Source organism: Olea europaea, chromosome 19 (assembly GCF_002742605.1).
Source record: "Olea europaea var. sylvestris chromosome 19, O_europaea_v1, whole genome shotgun sequence".
Classification (NCBI taxonomy): Eukaryota; Viridiplantae; Streptophyta; class Magnoliopsida; order Lamiales; family Oleaceae; genus Olea; species Olea europaea.
Genome location: NC_036255.1, coordinates 2,245,003 through 2,259,285, shown reverse-complemented (window position 1 = coordinate 2,259,285; position 14,283 = coordinate 2,245,003). Strand labels below are relative to the sequence as shown.

The window sequence follows — 14,283 nt, the reverse complement described above, 5'->3', positions numbered from 1 at the left end:
CTCATATCAGAACAATCTTCACTCACTAATCCTTATGTCATTCACCGAAAAAACTTCTATCTCCAACCAATTCCCTCCTATATCGGAACCTCTTCTCATATCAGAACAATCTTCACTCACTAATCCTTCTTTAACAAATATCGATCCACAACTTGATGATTCCTCTGTACCGCGAAGTTCAATGACAGGGGGAGATAAACAACTTGTGACAACACCTGAGCTATGTGTTTATTCAAGAAGAAAAAATCCTAAAATTTGTGGAACATCCTACAGTTCAACAGCAGAACCATGAATCAGATCTAGATTTAGGCATCTCTCCTAACCCACATAATGACTTTACAAATGATTTGAATGTTCATATAGCACTCAGAAAGGGAGTAAGATCTTCTACACAACATCCTAACTTTATCGGTTACAGTCATCTATCCAAATCAATTCAAGCCTTGGTTACCAATCTGTCAGTAATTGAGATACCAAAGACTATTCAAGAAGCCTTTTCAAATCTAGAATGGAGAAAAGCAGTTGAGGAAGAGATTACAGCCTTGAATAAAAATAGAACATGGCAGATTGTGGAAAAACCTAAGGATAAAGCAATGGTTGGATACAAATGGGTGTTTTCAGTCAAGTACAAGTCGGATGGCTCAGTCGAACGCTATAAAGCTAGATTAGTAGCAAGGGGATATTCTCAAACTTACGGGGTTGACTACCAAGAAACCTTTGCTCCAGTAGCAAAATTAAACACTGTAAGGGTTCTATTGACACTAGCTGTAAATCTGGACTGAAAACTTCAGCAACTGGATGTGAAAAATGCCTTTCTAAATGGTAAATTAGAGGAAAAAGTATATATGGACCTCTCGCGTGGGTTTGATGAAGCTAAGATTCAAGAAAAGATCTGTAAACTGAAGAAATCCTTATATGGATTAAAGCAATCTCCACGGGCTTGGTTTGAGAGGTTCACGAACGATGTATGTCGACAAGGATATAAACAAGCTCAATCTGATCACACCATGTACTACAGGAACTCATGTGAGAAAATTACCATTTTAATAGTTAATGTGGATGATATAATCCTGACGGGTGATAATTATGAAGAAATTGAGAGGCTAAAGAAAGCTCTTGCATTTGAGTTTGAGATAAAAGACTTAGGCCCTATAAGATACTTTCTTGGACTGGAAGTTGCAAGAAATCGGAGTGGAATTTCTACTTCACAGAGGAAGTATGTCTTGGATCTCTTAAATGAAACAGGTATGTCAAGGAGTAAGCCTGCAGATACCCCTAGAAATCATAATCACAAACTGGGAGATTGTTTAGGAAGTACTCCGGTTGATGAAGGAAGATATCAGCTCCTCGTAGGTAAACTCATTTATTTGTCTCACACCTGACCTGACATTGTCTTTGCAATAAGTGTTGTGAGCCAATTCATGCATGCGCCATTTAAGGAGCATATGGAAGCAATTTATCAAATCTTGAGATATGTAACGGAGACTCCCGGATTGGGACTTTTCTTCAGAAAGAATTCTAAAAGGACCATAGAGACCTCCACTGATGCTGATTGGGCAAAAGATCTACAACAGGGTATTGTACTTTTGTTTGGGAAAATCTTGTCACTTGGAGGAGTAAGAAGCAACCAATTGTAGCTAGAAGTAGTACTGAAGCAGAATTCAGAGCTTTAGCACATGTAATTTGTGAGATAATGTGATTAAAGTTACTGCTAGAAGAACTTGAGATTCATAAAAGCGAGCCTATGAAAGTTTATTTTGATAACAAGGCAGCCATTGCGATGTCACATAATCAGGTTCATTATGACAGTACTAAAGATGTTGAAGTGGATAGACATTTCATTAAAGAGAAGATAAAAAATGGAACAATAAGCATGTTTTATTTACCATCATCTGAACAAATTGCAGCTGTGTTGATCAAGAGTTTGTTTCAACCCATGTTCGAGAAAATGGTGGACAAACTAGGACTGTTTAATTTGTATCATTCAACTTGAAAGGGAGTGTTGAATATTCAAAATATTGGAAAAGATTGGGTGGTCTATTTATTACCATACGTAATGATTTAATTATAGTTAACTTGTATATTATTTCCTTGTATGAAGACTTTGCATATATGGTAGGTTCTCTAGTCCTATATAAAGGTCGTACACGGCTGTTGCTGAATAACAATTGCTTTCTTTATACCTGTTGTGGTCTCTTCCATTCTGCTGGTTTCCACACTTTTATAAACCATTACAGCGTGAATTATACAGAAACGAGAAAACCTGTTAGAAAACCTCAAAAACCTGCAATTTCTTGAAATCTATTAAAAATATATGCAACATACATCAAACAAATGAAGTTAAAACATTTAGAGCTTGTAGAATAGGAACAAAACCTGGAAGCCGAATAGTGCAAAACATTACGGGATATTACAAAAACCCCCCACCCAACAAGAAAAACCAACACCTAGTTGAGACATTTTAAATTCGGAGGAGTCTCTCGAGGGCTTCAAAGAATAGAGGGGCCATTTCAGGGCTTGGAGTTTTGATTGCACACTTGAGACCAGGGATTCCAATGACTGCTGTAAGTTCAATTAAGAAAGGGATTCCTCGAGGAATCTGAGCCGAAAGATACAACACCTCCTGATTCGCGTGCTTGCGCTTGGCAATAAAGAACATGTTGGAAGCAGCCAGCCGTTCTAAGGTTGCATCTACACTGTTCATCACAATCCCAGGCAAGTCCACTGAAACCTCGTTTGAATCAGGTAAAGACTTCCATGTCTGCATTTTTTATTGTGAAGTTGTCAATTTCCACAAATATTTGACAAACTGCTTATCAGACATTTTAATGAAAACTTAGCACAAGTCTATGAAATAAAGTTCAGCAGTTCATCTTGTGTAAGTTCATTTTAAGACACATGGATACTAACACAGATTTTAAGCTTTTTACCTCAAGAAAAGCAGAACGCTCCATTCTTCCTTCTTCAGTAAAGAAAACGAGCAATGAAATGTTGTCATTGAAATACCATACAGGTTGCTGATTATTTTTCACAGCCACCTGCAGAATTGTGTTTGGAGGACCTGGAGATGTATTTTGGAACAAGACCATAGGCAGAAGAGTGCTTGCAGATGTTCGAGGTTGTAGTGGAGGGATCTGATTGAAAATATAGCATCAATTAAGGAAAGAAGATAGCAAAAGAAAAATATCACTCATGGCAGTAATACTAATTACCTGGAGCGGTCCAGCTGCAGCAAGGCCAAATGTATTCTTGTTGAACTGAATCATAAACCCGTCAAGGGGAATCTGGGAGTTGTTTTCAAACAACATACTATAAAATATTTGCCCATCCCTTCGTATCAGCTGTGCACTGATTTGTAGACCTTGACCGGTAGAAGCTGGTAATACAACAGACAAAGGAGGTCTGCAACCAAAGCCAGAATTAAATGAGTTTTTCCGTGAAGCACACACTAAAGCAATTTAAAAAAATAAGAATATCCTTAAAAGGCAGGATTCTAGTAAAATTTCGAAATGACATCAATGATTGTTATGCATTCAAGTAACCACTTTTTGCAAGTTGGAAATGTACTCCAAAAAAAAAAAAAGATTTAAGAGTCCCAGTATACATACCCAGAAGGGGTTGCAGGCTGATCGACAGATACAATAGCACTGTTGTTATTATCCATTCCTATCAGGTCGAGTAAATCTGGCACAGGTGCAGGAGCCGCAGGCACAGCTGGTGCAGCAGTTGGCTGCCTTTCAGCAGCATACTGAGCATTACTTACTGTAGGTGGTGGCGATGCACCAGCTGCATGGGAAGGCGATTCGGAATATCCTCCTCCACTTCCCTCAGGAAAATCTTCTTCCTCTGTTCTCTGGATGGTCTTCACACGGGTTACAAATGCATCTGGAGGCTTGTGATAGACAGAGGATAATGTAGCAATGTTGGCAAGAAGCTCGTCTAGCAGAGAAGAATCAAGTTGATTTGAATCGTCACTGATCACGGGCTTTTCAGCCAAAACAACATCTTTGGCTGACTGGGAGACAAAAGAATACAATGTAAACATAGAAGAATAAATTATGTATGTATAAAGTATGCTGCTCCCTTATGGCCACCACTGCTCCCTCAAATAGGCACAATCAGCAGATGACAGTAGACTTAACACAGTGATACGCAAGCTAATTACAGAAAATGATCCCACTCCTACAAAGCTAAAAGTGAAGGTGTTGAAGTCAAAAATCTTTACAAAACAAAGGGACGGACTGAGATAGAATTCTGTGACTTGTCTGAATGCAAAAGCACTTTAAAAAAAAAAAAAAAAACCCAAAAAAAAAAAAAAAAAAAAAAATAAGTAAAAAAGCAGATCAAGGGGGAAAAATAAAGCAATTACATACCTCAGGATCAGTCGAGAGAAGACGCCAATATATGTATGCACGGTCTCGCAAATCTGGGTTGTCAGTCTCCACGGTGGCATTATTTAAAACAACCTATGCATGTGGTTATGTACAGTGAAAATCCAGTTCAGGATATATACCAAAAACAGAAAACCAAAATGATAAGTAAAAAATCCCAACTCTAAAAGAACTGTTGATTCACCGTTGAAGTTTAAGATCAAAGTTGCCAGAAGCTTTAATATTCTAATAGAAAACGCTCAGACGCAAACTTATCAAAACATTAGAGACAACAGGTGCTGTTACATTTACTTATGTTCCAAATTATCATATTTCCTGTATAGATTTCATTTGTTTCTAAGCAGAGTGACGATCTAAATATAAATGTCATCATCACTGGTGTGTTTAATTTTAGGGAAGGACAGATAAAGGAATAGAGTGTCATATGGAGCAACGGGAAGATAATGACATTTTATGCATTTTTCCTTTATTTTCTTCTTTCAGGGGAAACCAACTTTAACTAGAATAATCTCACTTTCTTCCTCGCACAAACAACTGTTAGTAATGTATTGGTTATTCTCTCTGCAGCATTTTGCAGAATTACTATTTCTGGGTATTGATGACAGCCATTCAGGATAATGCATTAATATAGTTTTAAGATTAGGAAAAGTAAACTACATAAGACACCATGAAATATGTGTAAATGTCCCAGAATTTGATGCAAACCCACTGAAAATAACCTCTTTATCAATAGTTCAACCAAAAACACCAAGCAGACAACGCATTGAATGTAAATATTAGCAATCAGCGGTGTAGCAGTACTTATTTCAGAATGAAAGGTCTCATGACTAATAAGCTCTCCTCTCAATGGTTTCCAGAGTACAAGTGATAGTTTATTGTTGCAAAACCCTTATCAATGAGACACTGGGTGCAGCCATTGAAACATAGACAAATAGGAAACAGGATTTATAGCACAAAAGCATATTTGGAAAAACTTTTTAAAGCTTATTAGTTGGTCAAAAGTCATTTTTAACCACACATTCCATAACACCCACAACTTTTATCTACTATTTAAACACACATTCCTTGGGAGCCACTACTTATAAGCACCTAAAAGCTTAGCAAGCAAGCACTAATATCTAGAGTTAATCTTGAATGCTCTAATTAAGTTTAATTGTATCAAAATGCAGGAAAAAAGGTAGCTTAATCTACTTCCATAGTGTCCTCTTCACTCATTGAAGTTGAAACTCTCCACTCAGCTCTACTCAACTTGTGCTCCCTACAATGATAACCTGTGCTCTAACAATCCCGAAACAAGATGGATCAAGCATAACTTGGACACTAGTTCATGACCCCCCATGAGGGGAAGGAAGGTGGCTATAAAAAAATACCTGAATCATCTGCTGTGGGCCTTCAGTAGGCTTCTTAAGGAAAAGTTTCACTGTTGCTGTCAATAACTGCAATTGGACTTGTGGAGGTTCCTCAGGAAAAGTCTCCAAAAAGCTTTCAAGCAGCTCATCAGCATTGTCAATTCTTTCAGCATACTCACCAATTATCCAGATCATTGATGCCTGTAAAAGAAGAAAAATAAGAGAACAATAATACATATAGGGAAAAAAAGAAGAAGCCAAAATCTCAGGTTTTGCGAACCTTAGCCTCTGGCTCGTCTAAGGTGTCTAAGCTCTCACAAAGTGTTGCAATGATAGATTCATATCTGAGAAAGATTGTAACATTATCAAAATTTGGGAGGACAAGAATCACAATATTTGACCACATATGTGTAAGCACATTCGTACTCTCTCTCTCAAATACAAAACCAACAATTTGAGAGAGAGAGAGAGAGAGAGAGAGAGAGAGAGAGAGAGAGAGAACACTCACGTATTGGGATATCTCCTAAATATATCTTTAATAACTATTATAGCTTCCTGGACAACATAATTTACTTTGATCTTGATCAACTCTAGCAAAACACTAATACACTGTTCAGCTGCCCTCTCTAACTTGATGGCACAGCGTCCAATAGCACGAACAGCTTTCCTGACAAAATCTACATCTACTTCTGTAGCATACTCTTTGAACTCCAAAAGGACCTGTGTAAGTGTAGCAGGCAGAGTGAGCTATGAAAGCGAAACATAATCCAGAAAAAAACAATATACTATAGGACCTGTGTAAGTGTAGCAGGCGGAGTGAGCTATGAGAGCGAAACAAAATCCAGAAAAAAACAACATACTATAGTTAACTTCAAACAAAGAAAACTTACCTGGTCAATGTTTCGGTCTGACGCAAGCTTTATCATGATTTCTAACTTTTCCATCTTCACATAAATTGGATCATTGTACTTGCAGAAAAAGACCTAGAGAGGCGAGACACAGTATTTGTTAATCCACCTCCATATTCAAACTATCAGTTTCAGGAAGAGCAAACATTAGCGTGTGTGAAAGTAATGTCACGCTAGATCACCTTGATTTCATGGGCAAGAATAGTTGGTCGTTTCTGTACAATAAGGTTTATGTTTCTCAACGCAACATATTGAATCTCAGGTTCTGCAGAGAGCAATGTCACAAGAGGAGGAGCCATTTTCTTGCAAAGATTTCGAACTACATCAGTGCTAGTGATTAATTCCATTTGTAAAAGGATCATCTGCAATATTATCCAAAAAGAAAATATTAAAATTGAATTTTGTTAAACAAAAAATAAAAAATGACTGGTCGTATCTAAATAAGAATAGGACAAAAATGAAAAAGTTGTGAAGAATTTTTGTCAACAATGATGGAGAAGTCAAGTGGAAAAGGATCATCACCTTGACGGCTGAAAGAACAACTGCACAGTTTGCATGCTGTAATCGAGGAGTGACTCTCTCTACTATATTTTCAGCTTCACGAGCATCTTCAGCTTTATACTTGGAAAGAGCATCCAATATAAACACTTGACCCCACCTACAGTTGGTACCTCATTATAAAAATTACTTGAATGAAAAAAAAGAGAGCATCTGTCAATTAAACTGCTACAATGCAACCTTACTTTCAGGACCATAGACTACTGCAAATAGTAAAAACGCATCCAATTTACAAGAAATTCAAATCTAACAAAAGTTGTTGCCGAGGATCAACCAACACAAAAGTGCTTGTACATTAGCCACTAAACTACAGGCTCCCATTCAATAACATTAATCCAGACAATCATAACACAACACTCATGTCTCAGAATCACCAATTGGATAGTTTACATTCAACCTCGAGTAGATGTCTGTAATTGTGCAAGAGCCATTTCCAAGCAATATATTTTACCAACAGAGAAACAGGGCCACCAGAAAAATTGATGAAGTAAAATGCTGACCCTAAATACATAAAACCCTGTTATTCAGGGCTATTCGCATATAAAATCATGCTAAAAGGAAAGCAGATTAACTTGCAAAGCCAAATATCTGAAATTATAACATCCATTGATCAAGTATTAAAAAAATGTATGAGATTAAAATTGTAACCAAATATTATACAATCAAGCATAGGTTTTAAAAAAACAGGTATTGTGATCAGAAAACCCACAGCGAAAAACAAGTTATTCTGAGATATAAACCAAGAATTATCAGCGTAAAATCCTGTATTTAGAATGCAGAGTGTGCACATTGGCTCATAAGGAATGCAAATAACTAAAGACATTGACATTGAAATGTCAGGACACATTCTGCTACTCTTTTGTAATTCTAAAAAGTAAAGATGAAAATGAGGCAATATCTTGCCACCTCTAATATTATTGAGGCGCAACCCAAAAATTAAGTAAAAAAGTTGGGTTCTTTTCTACTGAAACGACCAACATCAGCACGGTCTCTTCTTCTGTAGCTGGAAATACAGTTAAATTTCCGACCAGCACTGACCCAAATTAATAACTGAACAAGAAGCACATAATGCAAATTTAAGTGGGACATTGCGGGTGCATATGTTGTTGGGTAGTGGACGTGTTTGAATGTTTTATTTCAACTAACAGCAAAAAGGGCATATTTTCAAGCCTAAACTCACTCTGTGCATTCATTTAGAGCAGTAAGAAGTTTTGAGAGAGTGTGAGTTGTGATCTCGAAGATGGGTTTGGTACTGTTCTCTTGAATCTCTGCAAGTGCAGCCACAGCATTTGCAACAACCATTGGATTGTTGTCAGAAATCAAATCTTTCAGAGCTTCCAGAAAACCTCTATCCTCAACTAGCTCTGCATTTATGTCATAAAGTTTAGCGACACAAATAGCTGCTGTCTTGCGAACATATGGATCGTCATCCTGATAATGAAGAAATGAAAGGAAATGGCATTGCTTAGTCAATAATTCAAAATATACTGGAGAACAGTGAAATATTTCAGTCATCGAGATAAGTCAAGTAGTCAACCATAAACGAGGTATATTGGAAACCTACAATGGATGAAAGAAAGGTTACCCTACCTTAAGACACCGCTGAAGGGGATCACACAAATATTCTGTAATTTTATCAACACGAATGCACCCCATAGTCCTCACAGCCAAAGCGCGAATAAGAGGATTTGGGTCCTGTGAATCCTGTAAAAAATATGTTCATTTGCTATAGATCATCAAGGACAGCCATTTTGGAATTGCTTCAAACCACACAAAAGTGAACTGTAATAATTTATCAGTATACAATAAATTAGTATTCCTTAAAACAGCAATTCCACCCACATGTGCCGTATAGTAAAGCCAATGGCTCTTTCAACAAAAAGATTTCCACAATTGTAAGCAATAGTTATGACAACGTTATGGGGTCGAGTCAAGAACGGATAAATGAAATGTAAAGTTGATTTTAAGAACAAGAAATGAAGAGCATGCTAATAGAAAATGGGTAAGTCAGTTTGCTGAAGAAGCTGGAAGTAAAGAGAAGATCAACGGAGGTTATTGCCAAAGAAGTGATGGATATTGAGGCTCTAAAACAGTAAACAATTATAAAAAGAAAGGCACGTATAAAAGGCACAAGAGAAAGTTCTAAAATGAGGGAAACTAAGAATTGGAGTTACCCATAATGAGAAATCTATTCGATTGATTTGATAGAGAAGTACAAATATTCTCCTATTTTAACTCTGAATAGTATCCCAGCTTGAGAAAGCATCCAACTATGTGTAACCAAGGCATTCCATAATTTTCTCTGGAAAGGAAAAGATTATCCTTTAGGAGGCTCATGTCTATATTCTTGTAGCCAACCCCTAGATTCATTTTACAAAATTGGATCATTTGCTTAAATAACCAATAGCCAAATTGTCTAAGAAGAAATCCTTATTTTGGAGACATAATTATTAAGACTTATAAAATTATATAACCTTTTTTAACGCAAAGGATATCGAGAATTGTAATCCATTATGGACTTTCGTCATTGGTGCATGATTATTTGAGAGGTTTGGGGTAGGGAAAAAGAGTTGAACCAATTAGGATCGACAATTAAGAGAAGCAACGCCTAAAGAAGGTTTAATCGGGCACTGAAACGTTTTACCTCTGAGAGGCAAGACATAAGTCTCATTACAAACAAATAAAATAGTTTTAAAAAAAAAAAAAAAGGCTCATAATAAGTTATAATCCATCTTGAAAATCCATGATAAAACAAATTATCAAAATTAAAAGTTGAATTAACAAACAAACATGAAAGAAGTAGCGCATTATATAGTCAAATTAGTTATCATATAACAAAATTGATAACTCACCCCTTGTTTAGAAAATAACTATTAGTGGAGATGCCTTAAGTCCAGCCTCACATGAAGCCTTTATCAAATGTCTCAAAGCACTCACACCTAAGGTGGGATTAGTGAGACTTACATCTTGATTTAACGACATTTACGCCTTGACTTAGTGATGCTCACACTTCAAGGCTAAGCCTTAGAATGGCTAAGGTACACCTGTTTCAATTTGTCTAGCCTATTCTTGGCATTTTATAAACTCAGTTTAAACTTTTGGGGCTATAGCTTAAAACTTCAGAACATTTTTTCAGGTTTTTATTTTCTTTTTTCTGTGCCAAAGGAAAATTGGTAGGAGAAGATACCATTGCAAGTGAAGGAAAATGGCAAAGAATGAGAACAAACTAATAGCATGTTTGGGAAGTGTTCATAAAAGGTGTAAATTATGAATATATAGAATGAGTGGTGAATAAGTAAATAGTACTTGTGAATTCTCCGAAATGTGTGGATAAAAGTAAGTTATATGTTATAAACATGAGCCAAACATAGGCTAACAAAGATGAGGAAGATGACACGAGAACCAAACACATAATGATAATCCTAAGAATGATATTATAGTCATTTTTATATTTCGTGAACTGTTTTATTAGTTTGTTTTGAGGTGGCTTACACCTCAAGATGTCCCTGATACTCACACTTGCCTCACAAAGGTTAAGCATCTTGGCATTGAACCATTTTAAACATTAGTGAAACTACAAAAAGCCATAAGGTCTCCATATCATTACTACTAATAGAATTTACAATACCTTGTCATCCTTCTTGTCAATATCAATTTCTTCCCAATCTTTTTCCTCATCATCCTTTCTAATGGTACACTCCCCTTGTATAGACAACAAGAATAGAAGTATAAGGAATGAAATGAGTGTATTGTCAAAGTTGCAACTTCACTGGAAGGGATTTCTCACACTACAGTTATAGGACTAGGAAATGATTGCTTACTGTGCTTTCTTTTACTTATTAAATTCTTTTTCTTTAATTTTTTAATGTTGGTTGTATTTAAATAGCCCCCAAACCCTTCAAACACTCTAGCTCATAAGAAAAGCCGAAAGAGCTAAAGCAGGTAATGAAGCTCCAAAACAAGGCAAGACAAATGAGTGCACAACTTAGTTGTCTTGACGCTTATACCTTGATGTGCACTTCATTTTGAGGCCTCATGAAGTGCTCTTAAGGCTGCACCTCAGTAAGTTCTAGACATAAGACTTGACAAATGGCAACCAAGGCCTCACATGACGTGATTAATGAAAGGCCTCACATTAAGCCACCTCAAGGTGCAAGTCTCAAGCGCTTTTCTTAAAACGATGAGAACCAAACCTAATCTTAAGAAACAAAAACGAATAAAACCCTTGTTTATGAGGTTAACCCTAAAATTGAGATCCCATTCATTAGATACAAAAATACCACCATTACGATCTTTTTCTAACTCTTCATAGTTGGAAACATGTTTAGAACATTGTTTCTTGTCATTTTTTTTTTTAATCTGTAAGTAAGTGCTCGTTTTTCTTTTTTCTTTTTTAACACATGTTAGTTGAAGAGGATTCCAGTTGTAGAGGATACGACATACAAATGTCAATTGTACACAAATTCCTGTTCATTGCAAATTCTGTCACCCCACCCCCACGTCAAAAAAGAAAAGAAAAGAAAAGAAAAGTATAAAAAAGTGAGAGGAAAATAACTAATCAATCTACTTAACTTTCCCAAAATCTCCACTTTTAATCCGTATGAAAACCCACTATGTAATTTCTATGGAAAACATTCAACTCCCCTTTGCAGTTTGCATCAATTGCCGATGTTAAGGATAAAATATAAAAAGGAAGTTTCTACACCAAAAATTGTAAGGAACGAAAAAATAAAGGATATAACATCAATATTATGATATCCGGTGCATTTTCAAGGATCATTTTTAGTTCAAACATGTTACCCAAAGCACCTCTTTTTTCCTTCATCAGGTTCTTTTCATGAACCAGATGTATCACGCACCTAACTGACCATTGGCCTTCCCATATTTGTTCGCTGACATCCCAATAAATGGATGAATAACACGAAATAAGCATTCAGGAATTCAGTTTAATTTCAGATGAAAATTAACAAAAGCACCATTGAATGGGAATTTAGTTAATAAATTGGTCAGAACCTTGAATGAAACTTGACAAAGGAAAATGCTATTTCACTTCCTTGCAAAGATATTAATACAAATATCCACAAGACCATAACAAAATCAATTGCATAAGACTGAAATTCATCAGCTCTTACCTTCACAAATGTATTTACTGCAAGTATAGCAAGATCAGGCTGGCTTTTAGCATAATTGATGAGATATAAATAGACAAGCTTCTTGAGCTCCAAATTTTCTGTTTGCATGCAGTTCACGACGTCTGTGAACAGAGAGGACACATCCTTCCCCACTGTCATTGCAGCAATCACCTTTTTAACCGCATCTTTTCTCTTATCCTGCATCCAAAAGAATTAAAAACAAGAAAAAAGGTGTCAAATTTTCCAGTTCAAAGATAAAAAATGCACACATACCAATAGCTCACATTTTCATAAATATGGTAACAAATAAGGCAGATACCCAGCTATCTCCATATTGTATCCAAATTGAACGAGTAAACAAACACGTTGAGAAATAGCAATGGTAGAACACTAGAACCACACAGATCAATCCATCAATTGACAACTAAAATCCGCTAAAAATCATAAATCAATAAAAATAAATAGATCTAACATTCACCACTACCAAACCCGCAGTGAAAATGCAAAATAAATAAAATTAAAATCACGAATTATTCGATTTAGATCAATACAGAGTAAAACACCAAAAAGTTCAAAAAAAAAAAAACCTTATTTAATAAGCTAATCATGTACGTATTAGAATTTATTATACGTGTGTGTATACATGTACGTGAGTGTAAAAATGGATAGATCAGTATAGGAAATGGGACCTTGTACTGAGAATTGAGTTCTTCTTTGAGCTCAGGAATTTCACCCTTTTTAGTTGTGGAGAAATACTTGGAATCGTGCCCGCTCATCTCTGTTCGCCGGAGAAGAAGACTCCAGGGTCGGGCTGACGGTGAGAGATGGAAAAATAAAGGCTAGAAACGTCAACGAGGAGACTGAAATTTGATATGTTTGGCAATATTTAATTTAGAGAAAATTGCACAATTGGACAATAATTTATTGTCTGAATAGATCCCTATCTTTTTAGACGGCGTAAGTTGGTCTCAAATTTTCATTATAATTTTGCAATCGGTCTTGGTGGCCATAAATGATTTGGTAAGGTGGTCTCTAACTTTATTTTTATGTAAATTATATTTTATATTTAATTAACTAAAATATTATATTTATTAATAAATTAAAAAGACATTACACTTAGTCCTGTTTGATCCCCATTAAATTAAATTACATTATATTCTATTTTTTCTTTCTTATTTTTAACCACACAATTTTTCATAAAATAATATTACAAGTAAATTGAAAATTTTTCCTTCTTTTTCAACCATTCATTTTTATAAAAAATACTATTCCCCCATTTTCATTTTCAGGTAATGGGGATTAAACAAGGGCTTAATACCACAATTGAAGAAAATAGTATAAAAGTAAAAATAATAATTGAATTAAAATAAATATAAATGTAATTAAATAATAAAAGGATAGAATAGAAAATAAATTTTGCAGTATAGATGAAGAATAAAAAATTAGTAAATTTCGTTTTTATTTATGAAAAAATGGAATTTGATTGTCATGAGGGAAAGCCTAGGGTTGTCCCTTGTCTAGACCGTTGATAGTAGGTGTACGAAGCATTGTTGTGACAAGGTCTTTTGTGATCTTTTTATTTACTTGATTAGTGGTATCCCCCTTTTTTTTTTTTTTTTTTTTTAATATCCAGATATCCCAACTTACACCAAACTAAATTCTGGACCTCCAAAATCCATGCCCCTAAAACCTTGGAAGGGGTAAATCGCGGGTTATACCTCAACTGGATCACAGGTTTCCCCCATTGACTATACATTTCTGCGCACAAGAGATCCTCCTCCACAGTGATTGCTCCATACCAAATTTTTGGCCGCAGGTTCCCACCAGGAATCGAACTCTCCACCCTACTGCTGGAAGCAGATCAATGTTGATTGATCCACCAGTTGAGCTGTGCCCGGGGGGCTAGTGGTATCCCTTTTTCTCATACTTAATGAGGTAAAAAGGA

General features: G+C 35.8%; 1 protein-coding gene across 1 annotated transcript; it reads right to left on the bottom strand.

The window, feature by feature from the left end:
• Positions 1-2,266: 2,266 nt before the first annotated feature.
• LOC111368471 (beta-adaptin-like protein B) lies at positions 2,267-13,215 on the bottom strand. Its single transcript, XM_022989716.1, has 15 exons — positions 13,028-13,215; positions 12,339-12,536; positions 8,797-8,910; positions 8,387-8,637; positions 7,171-7,306; positions 6,831-7,010; positions 6,631-6,723; positions 6,249-6,460; positions 6,021-6,084; positions 5,762-5,941; positions 4,374-4,466; positions 3,609-4,015; positions 3,213-3,402; positions 2,931-3,134; positions 2,267-2,761 (listed from the first exon to the last, which is right to left on the bottom strand). The coding sequence occupies exons 1-15, from the start codon at positions 13,112-13,114 to the stop codon at positions 2,462-2,464; spliced, it is 2,709 nt and encodes a 902-aa protein (XP_022845484.1). The 5' UTR covers positions 13,115-13,215; the 3' UTR covers positions 2,267-2,461.
• Between the last annotated feature and the right edge of the window lie 1,068 nt (positions 13,216-14,283).